Consider the following 18,103-nt stretch of genomic DNA (forward strand, 5'->3'; position numbering starts at 1 on the left):
TTCCAAGTCGGGAACTCGGGCTTCTTTCTAAATCAAATCAAATCAAATATTATTGATCATATACACATATTTAGCAGATGTTATTGCGGGTGTAGCGAAATGCTTGTGTTCCTAGCTCCAACAGTGCAGTAGTATCTGACAGTGCAGTAGTATCTTAAAACGATTAACAACAATACACACAAATCTAAAAGTAAAAGAATAGAATTAAGAAATATATAAATATTAGATTGAGCAATATCGGAGTGGGATTGACTAAAATACAGTAGAATAGAATACACTATATACATATGAGAAGATCACTGACGTCATGATTCAACCTTGTTTTCCCCCAGAGTTCCCAGTTGTCTTAAACGCACCAGAAATCCAGAGAATGTCAGACTTTGATGACAAAGTTGAATTTCAAAATTTGCCCACAACTTGGACCACCGTGCCACCTTCTTGTTCAAGTGAGCACAGCACAACAACGGTGAGTCCAGAAATGTATTGTATGCTGCGGCATAAATTATGTAATATGCCAGGGAGATATGTATACTATGGCTAAGAAAGTAGTACTAAGTGTATGTTGTGTAGCTGTTAGTAGCCCATGTGCCTCACTCACCCTAATAATTTGGTCCCCTTTCCCCTCATAACGTAGCCTACTGTTATGACTTGGTGCTGCACATGTATCCTATAGCCTGTTTTAGAAAAATGTAATCATCGAATATTGTAAGGCGTTTCATTGTCTGCTTACATGCCTCCTTTATTTATCCCACGGTTCTGACTTGGTGTACAAGGAGAATACTGTAAGAACGCCCATGTTCTGAATCCATGTTCTGAATTCTGTTGCTGTACATTTCAAAAGTGCTGAAGAAATAGTTATATTGACTACGTCCATCCTAGCTCTCTCATTAATGTCTTAATCGAAATGAGGGATTGCCTTTTATCTTCTCGTCATCCCCAGGGCCTTATGCCATAGTACATCTCAGTTGTCAGTAGAAACCACATTTATTTAACAAAGTCAGCCATATCAGCTATGTTTTTTAAAAGGCAGTAAATGAGGCTGAATAAATTGTTTCGCTGCCAGACAAGACCCTACTGATGGCCTGGTGTACCAGTGGTAAGGATTCCCTCCATCGTGCTGAAAAGAAAGCTGTGCTTTAGGGACAGCTTTATGTAGGCACTAACCGTTTGTCACCGTTACAGTGAAATTAATGTTTTTTTTAGTGTTGTGTTGTGGCTTTGCTGTCATGCATCTAAAATTGTATTTTTTAGTTTGCCCCACCAATATTTACATCCTAATATCGCTACTGGCTGTGGCGATATTGATGTTCATTCTTCTCATATGTTGTTGTTAGCAACGGTAACTAGTGCTCTTTGACAGCACGCTTTTGACTGTAAGCGCCTGGCTGAGGTTCTCTGAATCTATCCAATCACCGCTCTCATGCGCTTGACCAATGACGTGGACGTATTTAGGCTGGAATACGCCGCTAGCGGAAAGGGGCGTGGCTTTGGCTAACCTCGTTTGGGGAAAGAAAGACTCATCACAAAAACAGAATATCAAAAAACATTAAGGAAATTAGCTCGTTGTCAAACTAAAACACATGTTTTGGGTCAAGTGAAGGCACGCTGATATGGATGGTAAGTCGTTTTCGACTTTTTATTTGACGAGATTGTCAATTTACTTTGATCTATGTCGTGCGTTATAACGCTAGTTAGCCGACATAAACTAGCATAAAGGAAAAGCTTGGCAGCCAGTCGATAAGATAAATGTTATGATAGCTTGCTACTAGCCTAATATTAGTTTATATTAGATTTGACCAAATATACACGTTTTGTAGCTAGCTATTAAAATCTCACTGCAATGTCAGATGTCACCAGAAGCTAGACGAGTATTCAAAAAAAGGTTTAGACGAGTAAGGTTAGCTACATGGGGATTGAAGAGATGATTTTTCTAAACTGTCTGGATGCCTAGATAGATAGCTAACTTCCCGTTTTCATTTATTTGTAGTTAGGTGGCTAGCATTACGCGTGTTATCGCCATTGGAGTAGTGTAGAGTTTGAAATTATCAGAACGCGTGGACAACTTATACAATTATATGATTTTGATCCAGACTCCGAGATCACTAGCTAGTTGCCCTCAGTCTGTCATAGTCGTCATTGCACACTGTCAGTGCAAAGTATTCCAGGCCCAATGCACTGGGCTGTATCTGTGTATCTATCACCCCTTTCATCTAATTTTATTATTTCTTTCTTTCTTTCAGACACACTCTTCCAACTGAAGGTATATAAGAAATTAGCCATTGTCTTTGTAGAGCTTAAACATAGTTAATAAACATTTTACACTTTAAAATGTCTGTTTATACTTCTCTAACAGTTTACAGCAAAACAGCTCGAAAAACTTGCCAAAAAGGCAGAGAAAGATTCAAAATCCGAGCAAGCCAAAGTTAAAAAGGTGAGTAAAGGGAGGGCTTTCTAAGAAAGAATGTAGGCTTGAACATGGTTGTGTGTAGTAGATTTTTGTTTTCTGATGCAAAACATTTAGCTATATGTATGGTGTACACTGGGCCCTACTGAACGGGACTCGGGTTACGGGTATACAGGGTGTGGTATTTATTGTTCAGTGGAGGCTGTTGAGTGGAGGACTGCTCATAATAATGTCAGGAATGGAGCAAATGGAATGGCATCAAACACATGGAAACCATGTTTGATATATTTGATACCATTCCGCTTCAGCCATTACCACAAGCCCATCCTCCCCAATTAAGGTGCCATAATCCTCCTGTGGTAATACAGGATCAGCAGTCAGTCTATCCCAATAGCGTATAAACAACATTATTGTTGAAATTCGTGTCATTAAATAGTTAATTTAACTGAATAATTATTAGGCATATGCCTTACATGTTCAGTTGGTGTCTGACTGGACAGGTCGACTAAAGATGTGTGCAGCACATTAACCAGTAGGTGGCAGTAGAAGATCATGGTTGAGGCTCCACCAGTCCATTACTGCCCTAAGGATTTAAACAGACGACCAGGGGCCATATGTATCAAACGTCTCAGAGCAGAGATTGCTTATTTAGGATCAGTTTAGCCTTTTAGATCACAATGAATACGATTACATGGACAGGGGGGGGGGGGGGGGGGGGGACCTGATCCTAGATCAGTATTCCTACTGTAAGATGATTGTTACACATGCAGCCCCTGAACTTGTTTTCATAGGCAACTGAACTGACTTTTAGTGTGTATGTTTGTCTCACCAGGCTCTTCAGCAGAAGAATGTGGAAGTTGCCAGAGTATATGCAGAGAATGCCATCCGTAAGAAGAACGAGGGCCTTAATTGTCTGCGCATGGCATCCCGTGTTGATGCTGTTGCCTCCAAGGTCCAGACTGCTGTCACTATGAAAGCGGTGAGTCTATTCCCTCTGCCTAATCATAATCATATGTTAATATCATCCAATTGTGTGTCTCACATTAGTCATTGTCATCTTTTCTCTTGACCCCCAATCTCAGCCATCCTCGCTACTGGCTACTTTCATAGAGATGCACTCTCTGTCCTACCTTTGTGTGTAGCACTCCTGTGTTTTATATCCCTAGGTCACAAAGAATATGACGCAGGTCACCAAGGCACTGGACAAAGCGCTGGGTTCCATGGACCTGCAGAAGGTGTCTGCTGTTATGGACAAGTTTGAGACACAGGTCCAGAACCTGGATGTTCACACCTCAGTGAGTGGCACAAGTTTATAGAAAATGTTCCTCATCAATACTAAACAAAAATATAAATGCAACATGCAACAATTTCAAAGATTTTACTGAATTAAGGTTCATAGAAGGAAATTAGTCAATTGAAATAAATTAATCAGGCCCTAATCTATGGGTTAAACAAATAGACAGGGGCGCATTCATGGATGGGCCTGGGAGGGCATACGTCCACCCACTTGAGAGTCAGGTCCACCCACTGGGGTGCCAGGCCTACCCAATCAGAATTAGTTCTTTCCCACAGAAGGGCTTTATTACAGACAGAACCCACAGGTGAAGAAGCCAGATGTGGAGGTCCTGGGCTGGTGTGGTTACACATGGTCTGCGGTTGTGTACTCCACACACAGAGACGTGTATAAAGCTCTCCCTTGCCCTCCATTTGGTAAATCCGACCACAACTCTATCCTCCTGATTCCTGCTTACAAGTGTAACAGTATAAGTTTAAACCGTCCCCTCGCCCATACCCGGGCGCGAACCAGGGACCTTCTGCACACATCAACAGTCACCCTCGAAGCATCGTTACCCATCGCGCCACAAAAGCCGCGGCCCTTGCAGAGCAAGGGGAACTACTACTTCAAGGTCTCAGAGCAAGTGACGTCACTGATTGAAATGCTATTTAGCGCCCACGCTAACTAAGCTAGCCGTTTCACATCCGTTACACAAGCACAAATTAAAGCAGGAAGCACCAGTGACTCGGTCTATAAAAAAGTGGTCAGATGATGCAGATGCTAAACTACAGGACTGTTTTGCTATCACAGACTAGAATATGTTCCGCGATTCTTCCGATGGCATTGAGGAGTACACCACATCAGTCACTGGCTTTATCAATAAGTGCATCGAGGATGTCGTCCCCACAGTGATTGTACGTACATACCCCAACCAGAAGCCATGGATTACAGCCAACATTCGCACTGAACTAAAGGGTAGAGCTGCCGCTTTCAAGGTGCGGGACTCTAACCCGGAAGTTTACAAGAAATCATGCTATGCCCTGCGACGAACCATCAAACAGGCAAAGCGTCGATACTACATCGGCTCCGATGCTCGTCTTGTGTGGCAGGGCTTGCAAACTATTAGACTACAAAGGGAAGCACAGCTGTGAGCTGCCCAGTGACACGAGCCTACCAGACGAGCTAAATCATTTATATTCTCGCTTCGAGGCAAGCAACGCTGAGACAATCACGAGAGCATCAGCTGTTCCGGTTTGACTGTGTGATCACGCTCTCCATAGCTGACGTGAGGATGACCTTTAAACAGGTCAACATACACAAGGCTGCGGGGCCAGACGGATTACATGTTTCAAGCAGACCACCATAGTCCCTGTGCCCAAGAACACAAAGGCAACCTGCCTAAATGATACAGACCCGGAGCACTCACGGCCGTAGCCATGAAGTGCTTTGAAAGGTTGGTTATGGCTCACATCAACACCATTATCCCAGAAACTCTAGACCCTCTCCAATTTGCATACAGCCCAAACAGATCCACAGATGATGCAGTCTCTATTGCACTCCACACTGCCCTTTCCCACCTGGACAAAAGGAACACTTATGTGAAAATGCTATTCATTGACTATAGCTCAACACCATAGTACCCTCAAAGTTCATCACTAAGCTAAGGATCCTGGAACTAAACACCTCCCTCTGTTGTGTCGTTTGCAGACAACACAACAGTGGTAGGTCTGATCACAAACAACGACGAGACAGCCTATAGGGAGGAGATCAGAGACCTGGCTGTGTGGTGTCACGAAAAACAACCTATCCCTCAACGTAGCCAAGGCTAAGGAGATGCTTGTGGACTACAGGAAAAGGAGGACCGAGCACGCCCCCATTCTCATCGACGGGGCTGTAGTGGAGCAGGTTGAGAGCTTCAAGTTCCTCGGTGTCCACGTCATCAACAAACTAGAATGATCGAAACACACCAAGACAGTCGGGAAGAGTGCACGACAAAGCCTATTCCCCCTCAGGAAACTAAAAAGATTTGGCATGGGTCCTGAGATCCTCAAAAGGTTCTACAGCTGCAACATCGAGAGCATCCTGACTGGTTGCATCACTGCCTGGTACGGCAATTACTCGGCCTCTGACCGCAATGCACTACGGAGGGTAGTGTGTACGCCCAGTACATCACTGGGGCTAAGCTACACCAGGCGGTGTCAGAGGAAGGCCCTAAAAATGGTCAACGATCCCAGCCACCCCAGTCATAGACTGTTTTCTCTACTATCGCATGGCAAGCGGTACCGGAGTGCCAAGTCTAGGACAAAAAGGCTTCTCAACAGTTTTTACTCCCAAGCCATAAGACTCCTGAACAGATAATCAAATGGCTACCCGGCTACCCCCCCCCCCCCCCCCCCCCCCCCAAAAACCTATTTTTTTACGCTGCTGCTACTCTCTGTTTATCATGTATGCATTGTCACTTTAACTATACATTAATGTACATACTACCTCAATTAGGCCGACCAACCAGTGCCCCCACCCATTGGCTAACCGGGCTATCTGTATTGTGTCCCACCCGCCACCCCCTCTTTTTACGCTACTGCTACTCTCTGATCATCATATATGCATAGTCACTTTAACCATATCTACATATCCATATCTACATGTACATACTACCTCAATCAGCCTGACTAACCGGTGTCTGTATGTAGCCTCACTACTGTATATAGCCTGTCTTTTTACTGTTGTTTTTATTTCTTTACTTACCTATTGTTCACCTAATACCTTTTTTGCGCTATTGGTTAGAGCCTGTAAGTAAGCATTTCACTGTTGTATTTGGCGCACGTGACAAATAAACTTTATTTTGATTTGAGGCCGGTTGGACGTACTGCCATATTCTCTAAAACTTTTTAATTTCTCAACTTATGGTAGAGAAATGAACAACAGCTCTGGTGGACATTCCTGCAGTCAGCATGACAACTGCACGCTCCCTCAACTTGAGACATCTGTGGCATTATGTTGTGTGGCAAAACTGCACATTTTGGAGTGGCCTTTTATTGTCCCCAGCACAATGTGCGCGCCCTGTGTAATGATCATGCTGTTTAATCAGCTTCTTGATATGCCACACCTTTCAGGTGGATGGATTATCTTTGCAAAGGAGAAATGTTCACTAACAGGGATGTAAAAGATTTTGTGCAAAAATAATGTAGAGAAAAAAGCTTTTTGTGCGTATGAAACATGGGACCAACACTTTACATGTTGCATTTACATTTTTGTTCAGTATACATAATGGTTGTACTCCTAATCAATTTAATTTCTTAGTTCCTAGTTCTAGTTTTCCTAGTTTACTAAACCCTTTATCTCAACATGCATTACTGTACCCTTCTGGATAATTGCATTAATTGTGAAACAACATAAACCCACTTGCCTATAGGTGATGGAGGACTCTATGAGCTCGGCCACCACACTGACCACGCCCCAGGACCAGGTGGATGACCTCATCGTCCAGATAGCAGAAGAGAGTGGTCTGGAGGTGATGGACCAGCTCAGCCAGCTGCCTGCAGGAGCCACCTCATTGGGAGAGAGCTCCTCACGCTCACAGCAGGAGAAGGAGGACCAGCTGTCTCGCAGGTACCCTAACAATGCAGCATTCACTGGTTACTGTGGGACATTTGGCTTGTTTTCTAAATTAAGGAAATGTGTTGACAAACTATTCTCAAATTATTTGACTGTAAAGTAGTGTAGATTCTGTCTGGATGTGTTGGTGCTATGATAGATCCCCTTTTTAATTATGCATAGTGATATTCCAATGATCAACATGCACATAGACCAAAGATTTTCATATAAACCAACAATTACACTTTTATTTACATTGCAGGTTGGCTGCTCTGCGGAACTGAACATCTCTCAACTATTTGCGAGACAGAAGGAGGCTTGACAACCGCTTGGAAACAAACAGCTGGGAGCTGTGTGATTCTATCAAACTGTTCATACCGTGAGGACCTAATGAGCCTATTGATTTCCGTCCTCACGTCTATTTATATACACACTCGCACTGTGGTGCTGAAAATACCACCTGAGCAGGCATGGGTCTCTCTCTTCCTCTCTCTCTTCCTCCTCTGTCTCTGTCTGTCTGTCTTTTTCTGTTGCACTTCTTTTTTTCCCCACCTTTCATTTTCCTTTTCCCATATCAGTCTTTCCATCTCTCACTCATTGTCTTATATTAATTAGGGATCCCTCAAATCAAAATAAAGTGTTATTTGTCACATCCTTCGTAAAACAACAGGTGTAGACTATACAGTGAAATGCTTACTTACGGGCCCTTCCCAACAATGCAGAGAGAAAAAATATCCCCCTTGGTTAGTTGTACTTGTGAATTTCAGTACATTGTCACATGACATTTTTGGATTTATATTTGAATTGAGGGTTTTCCTGAGAACATGAAGAGTTTTGTAAAATGTCCAAATAGTATATTGGAAAAGGGTGTTTTAAAACACACGTTTGTGTAATATATTGAAGCTTGGACCCCCAAAAGTTATTTATCTGGATTTTACCTATCAGATAAGATTAAATGAATATACATAGAATGAATAGAACGGACAAATCATTGACTTGAATGGAGAATATTATTTAGTGCTCTGATGTTTCCCAGTTTGCACTCTGTTTAGCACTAAACCACAGTCATCTCTTGACACACTGTATTGACAACACTAACAAACAAAATTAAGACACACTATTGTCTACTGCTTTCTCCCAACTCTTAAAAGAAATAATCATCTGACATAATGTCATTATTTCTATATAGAGGGAGGACAATTCTCAGTCATGTTTTTTGTTTTCCTGATTATTTCTGTTAAAATATATTACTAATTCATGCCTATGTTATTTTGCTTTGAATATGTGTGCCTTATTGGGATGCAGGGGTATGCATAGGTCTTCTTCTCAGTGCCTGGATGTATGTAGTTAGACATATAGTGATTGGTCCTATGTAAGGTTTTAATATTGAGGGTTTGGGACTATAAAGTTCTATCTGCCAAAAGAATATTCTGAGATACTTGGCTTTAAAGTTCTGAACCCTCTTTGGTTTGAAGTGTGTTAGCAATTTTTTTGAATCTTGTATTCTTTTGAATTTAAAAACATGAATTGTGGTATTTAGAGTAGAGAACATTGAACCGAACAAGGCTATGTCAATAACATTTTGACAAGTGCAGATAGAACCTTATAGTCCTGAACTCTTGAATTATGTTGCCATATAACAAGGATGTCCCCTTTCTGTCCACATCACATACAAACCAGAGATTTGGCTTCTGTAGCGAAGACATTTTGGGAATACATTCCTTTCTTTTATTTTACATGGGAATAGTTATTAATACTCAAAGTTATGCAAGTTTTGCAGTATTTTGGTATATTTAGCCATCTGATATGAACATTTTGTTATTTCAACACTCAGGAAATGACAGCAGCATATGGCACCACAAGCAAACTGATAGACTGGATTATCCTATGGTTGCAGCATTTGTAACCAGGAAACTATGTAACCACGACATGAGTTCAACCATCAGACTGTGGGTGCTGTTTCAACACATCCTCAAATGCATGTTTTACTTTTTGCCAAAATAAGCTCACATACTGAAGAGTTCATGCTGTTAAAAAATGATTTGTGATGCTGTGAACATTTCTCTTTAGTGCTGCTTCACGCAATTATTTTGCTTCCTTTTCTGTGGGGAGGGATGGTCATTATTATTAGCCTTTCAGATTATATAACATGCTTGCCGTCAGTGAAGATTGTTTATGTTATGCATTCATCTGGTGTAAACAGGTCATGTAGGTAACTGTTGATGTCAGAGACAGACTTATTATACTGTACATGCCTACTGTACAGCTTCAAAGTAAACCTAATTTCTCCCCATGGTCATACTGAAACAAGGGTCTAAATTGTCTACAATGGCTTCAGAAAGTATTCATACCCCTTGACTTATTCCACACTTTGTTATGTTACAGCCTGAATCCACTCAGGAACATTCAATGTCGTCTTGGTAAGCAACTAAGGTGTATATTTGGCCTTCTGTTTTAAGTTATTGTCCTGCTAAAAGGTGAATTTGTCTCTGTGTCTGTTGGAAAGCAGACTGAACCAGGTTTTCCTCTAGGATTTTGCCTGTGCTTAGCTCTCCTGTTTCATTTTAGTCCTTGCCAATGACAAGCATACCCATAACATGATGCAGCCACCACCATGCTTGAAAATAGGAAGAGTGGTACTCAGTGATGTGTTGGATTTGCCCCAAACACAACTTTTTATTCAGGACATAAAGTTAATTTCTTCGTCACATTTTTTTTTTCCAGTTTTACATTAGTGCCTTATAGCAAACAGGATGCATGTTTTGGAATATTTGTATTCTGTACAGGCTTCCTTCTTTTCACTTTATCAATTTGGTAAGTATTGTGGAGTAACTACAATGTTGTTGATCCATCCTCAGTTTTCTCCTATCACAGCCATTAAACTAACTGTTTTAAACAAGTCACATTGGCCTCATGGTGAATTCCCTGAGTGGTTTCCTTCCTCTCCGGCAACTGAGTTAGGAAGGATGCCTATCTTTGTAGTGATATACCATGTAAAGTGTAATTAATAACTTCACCATGCTCTAAGAGAAATTCGATATCTGCTTATTTTTATATTGACCCATCCACCAATAGGTGCCCTTCTTTGTGAGGCATTTGAAAACCTCCCTGGTCTTTGAGGTTGAATCTGTTTGAAATTCATTGCTCGACTCAGAGACATTACCGATAATTATATGTGTGGAGTACAGATATGAGGTAGTCATTCAAAAATCATGTTAAACATTATTATTGCACACAGTGAGTCCCTGCAACTTCCTATGTGACTTGTTAAGCACATTTTTACCCCTGAACTTATTTAGGCTTGCCATAACAAAGGGTCTGAATACTTATTGACTCAAGACATTTCAGCTTTTCATTTCTAATTAAATTGGAAACATTTCTAAAAACATAATTATACTTTTGACATTATGGGCTATTGTGTGTAGGTCAATGACAAATCTACATTTAATCCATTTTAAATTCAGGCTGTAAAACAATAAAATGTGGAAAAATTAAAGGGTGTGATTACTTTCTGAAGGCACTAGGTGTGTATGGAATCTTAACAGAGGCTTTTTTTCCTCTTGTCTTTTGTGAGGTATGTTATCTGCCCTGTGGCTCTTAACAACTATCACTCTGCAAAATGTCTGGAGAGCTCTCCAGTTCAGCAGGTTGTTGGCTTAAATGCTTTCACAGAAGACCAGACCTCTCCCTTTTTTCTTGAAACCTCTGAGTCATGAGTCAAAGTAGGCCACATACTGCACAATAGATAACTGCACTCTTTTATCAATACTATGAAAGTAGCTACACTCACTATGATCGATTGAATAGCTTTCTCAGAAAAAATGCTGACTGGACTCACTTAACCTATTAAAAAGTCAGGTAAGACACTTCATGCTATGAATCCATTAATCTTATGTGATGTGCCCTTGCTGTTCAGAGAGCACAGGGGGTTCCCTTACATCATACGAATGGTGGTATCAAATTTCACAATTGCATTTGTTGTGTACGAACGTCTTAGCAGCGACCTGGAACTGGATACCGTGCAATGTGTGTGTTCATGGTCACTCTGTTTTGGTCAGTGATCAAATATGCAGCGGTCCAAAGATCAAGAGAATTTGATAGTGAAACATGTTCCTGTAGTGGCTCATCAAGCTTCCGTTGCAGCATGGTCTCATAGACTTGACAAGTTTTTCCATAGATAAAACCATAAAGGTTACAAAATCTCAAGTTGCCTACTAGGTTCAACCTAGATTTTCTATAGCACACAGAGGATGTGTTATTCAAGAGCTTACCAGACATCAAATATCTTGTACTAGAACAGACTAGCTTAAACACCTTAAATCCACCCTTCTGCTCGACAAACATACCAGGTGCTCCCCCTCTCACACACTATGCTGAACAAAAATATAAACGCAACATGTCAAGTTTGTGTCATGTTTTATGAGCTGAAATAAAAGATCCCAGAAATGTTCCATATGCAGAATAAGCTTATTTCTCTGAAATGTTGTGCACACATTATTTTACATCACTGTTAGTGAGCATTTATCCTTTGCCAAGAAAATCCATCCACCTGACAGATTAAACAGCATAATCATTACACAGGTGCACCTTGTGCTGGGAACAATAAAAGGCCACTCTAAAATGTGCAGTTTTGTCACACAACACAGTGCCACAGATGTCTAACATTTTGAGGGAGTGTGCAATTGGCATACTGACTGCAGGAATGACAACCAGAGCTGTTGCCAGATAATTGAATGTTAATTTCTCAACCGTAAGCCGCCTCTAACATTGTTTTAGAGAATTTGGCAGTACGTCCAACCGGCCTTATAACCACAGACCACGTGTATGGCGTTGTGTGGTTGAGCAGTTTGATGATGTCAACTTAGTGAACAGAGTATCCCATAGTGTGCACCATGGTGGTGGAATTATGGTATGAGCAGGCATAAGCTACGGACAACGAACACAATTGCATTTGTTGATGGCAATTTGAATGCATAGAGATACCGTGACGAGATCCTGAGGCCCATTGTCGTGCCATTCATCCGCCATCATGATAATGCATGGCCCCATGTCGCAAGAATCTGTACACAATTCCCTGGAAGCTGAAAATGTCCCAGTTCTGGATTGCATACTCACCAGAGCATTGAGCATGTTTGGGATGCTCTGGAACGATGCATACGACAGCGTGTGGTCACGCTAGATACTGACTGGTTTTCTGATCCACACCCCTACTTTTTTTTTTTTTTAAGTATCTGTGAACAACAGATGCATATTAGTATTTTCAGTCATATAAAATCCATAGATTAGGGCCTAATCAATATATTTCAATTGACTGATTTCTTTATGCGAACTGTAACTCAGTAAAATATTTGAAATTGTTGCGTATTTTTGTTCAGTATAAGAAAACAAGCCCCCTTGCCCCGCTTAAATGCATTATTTATTGCATAAATCGTGTGTGTGATGCCACCCTTACAAAAAAAGATTGCAGTAATTTTGAAGTCTAACTACAGTTACAGTGCAGTATAACGGCAGTGCACTGCCGTTATTCAGCAATTACTGCTTCCAAAATACCACAATTGGCTAGTTACTGCGGTTTCAAAACTGCAATCTTTTTTTGTAAGGGCAGAATAACTAAATAAAGGAAAATATCTCCAGCCACAATGAACTGCAGTTTATGTTTTGGACTATGTTTATCTTATTCCACCATTTTCCTTTAGTCAACATAACATGACCACAGCATTTTGCAGTGGGTCCTCCCCCATAAATAAACGGTGTATCCTCTATGATGCTGAGAATGCAGCCCACGCATGGAAGAAAGAAAACCCCCGCAATTAGATTTTTCTCAAGTGACGTTGGTGCTTATTTTGGTAAGGGACCTAGAGAGTCAACGCAAAAAAAGAGAGTTAACGCTAGGGGCTTCTCTGATTGGATTAAAATAAGTCTTAGCGAGTGAGTGAAATAAGAGAAGAAATCAGGGGGAAACGGAGGTGGTGACAGTTGGCATAGAGACAATAAAAACCGGAACTCGAGGCGACGGTTCTCCGAGGCAGATATTTCTTCTTAGCACGAAAAAAATATTCGTGTATCGTCTGATATCGGTCAAATATGACAGCATTTTTTTTATTGGAATTTAAGCAGCGTTCAAGTCGGATGGGGCGGGGTGATGTTTAAATTCCGGTAGAAAGAGAGCAAGAACACGGGTAAAGCTAAATGGGTACCAGAAGGAATGTAGACCCCGCTACATACGTAGCTATTGTATCAGGGGATCTGAGAAGTTTTTATCGCGTTCTGTAAAAGAGAGGCGGTTTAAGACGGACTGGGGAGGTCGCAGGCTGGGGAGCAGCGTGTATTTGCGGCGCACCTAACAATGAGGACGCTATTTGCATTCTGTTGTCTCTTCTTGATAACGAGAGGAACAGATCCACCAACGGAGGGCAGGTCCCTGACAGACAACAACAACATGAACGTGACGGCCGACAGTAACAGAAGGTATATACAAATCGGGGACGGGACCTCCCAAGAATTTGAGTTTCCCGAAAACACTAAGGGCGTGATTGTAATCTCCAGTCAATACCGAAGCGCCGTAAGTACGAAGGGCCGCGAGAGCTGGAAGCAAACGGTCAATGTAAGCTCCTTGGACTCGGAGGTTCTTTCCATCCTGAATGTAAGTAACAGTCATGCGGGGCCCGTGAAGAGTTTCATTATCAGCATAAAGTCTGGGTTACCGGGTCGGGCACAACTGCTCATCCAGCTATTGAAGTTGGACCAGGATTCTTTCCCTGTTGTAATTGAAGAAAGGACAGACTACTGCATCAGGGTGGCACCTGGCAGGGATGACCCAGCTGCCGGGCTCATACAGTCAGGCGTGCTGTCCCACTTTTCTGAGAACCCTGTCCTATTTGCCTTGCTGCCGCTCATCTTCATCAACAAGTGTGCCTTCGGGTGCAAGGTAGAGGTAGAGGTGCTGAGGGGTCTCCTGCGGAAGCCTGTGCCCCTCCTCTTGGGGGTTGCAGGGCAGTTCCTGGTCATGCCACTGTACGCCTATGGTCTGTCCAGGCTGGGTTCCCTGCCAAAGGCCCTCTCCCTAGGCCTGGTCATCACATGCTCTGCCCCGGGCGGCGGCGGAGGCTACCTCTACAGCCTGCTACTGGGCGGGGACGTCACCCTAGCCATCTCCATGACCCTGGTGTCCACAGTTGTAGCTGCAGCAGCCATGCCCCTGTCCTCTGCCCTGTACGGCAGGCTACTGGGTGTCCACGCTGCCCTCCATGTGCCCTTTATCAAGATCCTGGGCACCCTTCTCTTCATTGCCATCCCCATCTCCCTGGGCATGCTGGTGAAGCTACGTCTGCCCAAACTTACCCGCGTGCTGCTGGCACTGATCCGGCCCTTCAGCTTCGTGCTCATCGTGGGTGGCATCTTCATGGCCTACCAGATGGGGGCGTCTATCCTGGCCAACGTGAGACCTCAGATAGTGGTTGCGGGGGTGACCGTGCCCCTGTTTGGGCTGCTGCTGGGGTTTGGGATGGGGAAGCTGGCAGGGCTGGCAGTGCCACAGAGGAAGACGGTCAGTATTGAGGTGGGGGTGCAGAACAGTCTCCTGGCGCTGGCGGTTATGCAGCTGTCGTTCCGGCGGGCGGAGGCTGACTTTGCGTCCCAAGCGCCCTTCATAGTGGCGCTCAGCAGCACCTCTGAGATGCTCCTCATCGTCCTCGGTCACTTTGCCCATCGAAAGTTCTGTACCCCCACCACCCGGACTGAAACCTGATTGTAGACCAAGTTTCTGTTCTAAACCAAACCTGTGGAGGTCCCAGAGTGTTGGCTACAAATCACACACAACAATATGAAAACAATCATTGACATTGACACTGTTTACACAGGACAGCGAATGGACATTTTAAATCATGTCTTTTTTCTTGAAACCAAAGGCCTTTTCCTGCTAACCCTCTTTTTTCTTCATTTTTTAATGAGATTGTACTGAAGAGTACCTCATGTAAATAGGCCGAAGAAGAGAAATACCTATTAAAGAAAATATATTTTTCTATAAAACATTTTTTGTAATTGAAATTATTGATTTGTTTACAAGAGGTCTATGTGTCAAAGGAATGGGAATGGTTTTGAAAACGGATTGTGTGTCAGATGGAAAAGTATGGTGTTTGAAAACTATTGTTACTAATTTTTTTGTTCTGGATTCAAATATGGTTTTCTAAGAGTCCATGTACTTTATAAAGAGGAGACGTAAAGAAATAAAAGCATTCATAAAAGCAGTCTTGAGTTTGTCCAAGGAGGATCTTTATTTAAACAAAGAATCTTAACACTGAGACGTACTAAAGTAAAGATTGTGCTGCAGCACAGCTGAGCAATATAGCCAGTACCTTTGTTTCTGAGGGTGTTTCCGTGACAATATTTGCCTGTGCGTAATATTTGTGGACTGATCAACAGGTTTCTTTGTGTGCGCCAATGCGAGGACATTTGCATGTCTCTTTGCATTGTGTATTTGCATTTGTGTTAAATCAATCTCATAACTCATCTATGTTTGCATGTTATGTGGTTACCTAATGTTTCTAAGCCTTCTTACTCCTGAAATGGAGGTTGTAGTTTTCAATATATATTTTTGGTGTAGTTCATAGGTCTTTGTGAGAGGGCATGTTATGACTGGTAGTGACTGGTAGTGTGACTAGACAGAAGCCACTCCTCAGTAAAAGGCACATGACAGCCCACTTGGAGTTTGCCAAAAAGGCACCTAAAGACTCTCAGATCATGAGAAACAAGATTCTCTGGTGTGATAAAACTCAGATTTATCTCTTTGGCCTGAATGCCAAGTGTCATGTCTGGTGGAAACCTGGCACCATCCCTACGTTTAAGCATGGTGGTGACTGCATCATGCTGTGGGGATGTTTTTCAGCGGCAGGGACAGGGAGACTAGTCAAGATCGAGGAAAAGATGAATGGAGTAAAGTACAGAGAGGTCCTTGAAGAAAATCTGCTCCCAGAGCGCCCAGGACCTCAGACTGGGGTGAAGGTTCACCTTCCAACAGGACAATGACCCTAAGCACACAGCCAAGACAATGCAGGAGTGGCTTCGGGACAAGTCTCTGAATGTCCTTGAGTGGCCCAGCCAGAGCCCCGACTTGAAGCCGATCGAACATCTCTGGAGAGACCTGAAAATAGCTGTGCAGCCACACTTCCCATCCAACCTGACAGCGCTTGAGAGGATCTGCAGAGAAGAATGGGAGAAACTCTCCAAATACAGGGGTGCCAAGCATGTAGCATCATACCCAAGAAGACTTGAGGATGTAACCGCTGCCAAAGGTGCTTCAACAAAGTACTGAGTAAAGGACCTGAATACTTATGTAAATGTGATATGAGTTTTTTTTTTTTACAAAAAATTCTCAAAACCAGTTTTTGCTTTGTCATTATGGGTTATTATGTGTAAAGTGATGGGGGATAAAACAATTGATTTCATTTTAGAATAAGGCTATAACGTAACCGAATTTGGAAAAAGTCAAGGCATCGGAATACTTTTCTGAATGTACTCTATGTATTCATTTTCTGGCAAAAGCAAAACTGACACCTTAGGGGAGTGAACGTTTTGTAAAAGGCACTTTTGTAAGTGTTTATCCCTTTTACACCACTCAAGTATTTTAATTACTGTGTTTCACTTCCTATTTGTAGTGGGAAACGGCATTGGAGCTTGGTTTTGGCACAAGACGTGGGAGCTCAGGAAAGTAGCATGTATGCTGAAGTCTATGGGCTGAAGGGGCTTTATCAATATTCACATACTTCAACTGCTGTGCGAAGTGGGGAGCCACTGTATTTTGTTTTCCTGTAAATGAGACCTGATAGTTAAAACAGTAAATTAAGGTATAACTCAACTACCCCCAAAATCATTAACTGTTTCCTTATTCCTGTCAATTATTTACACTTTTCTATTGGAAAACAGGTAGGGGTTTATGGGTAAAGTTGTATTTTGGGAAACAATAGTAAAATCCTAGAATATTTTTGTGGCAAGTCCATCTTGTGTTTCCATTACAAATTGCCATATACTGAAAACCTGTTGGGACAATTTTTAGCCAAAGGTATTTTAAGGATTTGAAGCTTTGCATGAAAATGATGTAAATTCACATGGTGAGTTACAATCATGCCACTACCAATGGGAGTCATCAATTTTGTCAATGCATGCATGTCTCTTTCCCTCTCTCTCACTGCCATGCACCCCCTGTCTGTAATTTCAATGAAAGGCTCAACAGCTGCTCAGCCTCACTTGCAATGGTAATTTGACCTTTGATAACCACAGATTTCAGCCCATGCATTCCACCTCGTATTCTGCTGCACAGAGACAGACGGAGACATAGGGCCTAAACTATTTCACAGATACACACTATATACTCTAATTTCCCTGGTATGATATTTCTCTTCTTGGTGCTACAGAGCCAAGAGATTACCATATGAGCTGTGTGGTTTGTAAAATCCTACGCAAACTAAGCAAAGTGCCTCTTTGTAAGTTGTACTTTGAGGAAATGCCTAAAGTGTCACTTCCATTAGAGAAATGGGTGAAGTACCTGCTGTGGGTGCAAGGACAGTGTCACGTCCACTTGAGCGACAGCTCAGATTGTTTCTCCCAGGTAACAGTGTCCACTGTACTTTACAGGTTGACAGGTGATTTCATGACACTGTTCCAGCAGCTGCAGTATTTACACTTCCTATGCTGTGGTTTAGTGACACAATAGGGAAGAAAACACTTAAAAATTCATGAGACAGATGGGATTACATTTTAATGAGTTGTTTTCACCTTCTATGAGCAGGTTTCTTGCCGCAGTGCCAGGGTGTCCAGGAAAACATGGGTGGAAT

General features: G+C 42.3%; 2 protein-coding genes across 2 annotated transcripts; both read left to right on the forward strand.

Moving 5' to 3' along the window:
* The first annotated feature begins 1,440 nt into the window (after positions 1 to 1,440).
* chmp1a (charged multivesicular body protein 1A) lies at positions 1,441 to 9,584 on the forward strand. The gene is made up of 7 exons (XM_021595259.2): positions 1,441 to 1,617; positions 2,241 to 2,260; positions 2,354 to 2,431; positions 3,237 to 3,383; positions 3,571 to 3,699; positions 7,093 to 7,289; positions 7,537 to 9,584. The coding sequence occupies exons 1-7, from the start codon at positions 1,611 to 1,613 to the stop codon at positions 7,556 to 7,558; spliced, it is 600 nt and encodes a 199-aa protein (XP_021450934.1). The 5' UTR covers positions 1,441 to 1,610; the 3' UTR covers positions 7,559 to 9,584.
* Positions 9,585 to 13,025: 3,441 nt separating this feature from the next.
* LOC110517088 (P3 protein) lies at positions 13,026 to 15,520 on the forward strand. The gene has a single exon (XM_021595326.2). The coding sequence runs from the start codon at positions 13,621 to 13,623 to the stop codon at positions 15,019 to 15,021; it is 1,401 nt and encodes a 466-aa protein (XP_021451001.1). The 5' UTR covers positions 13,026 to 13,620; the 3' UTR covers positions 15,022 to 15,520.
* Positions 15,521 to 18,103: the final 2,583 nt, after the last annotated feature.

This window comes from Oncorhynchus mykiss, chromosome 1, assembly GCF_013265735.2.
Source record: "Oncorhynchus mykiss isolate Arlee chromosome 1, USDA_OmykA_1.1, whole genome shotgun sequence".
NCBI classification, from domain to species: domain Eukaryota; kingdom Metazoa; phylum Chordata; class Actinopteri; order Salmoniformes; family Salmonidae; genus Oncorhynchus; species Oncorhynchus mykiss.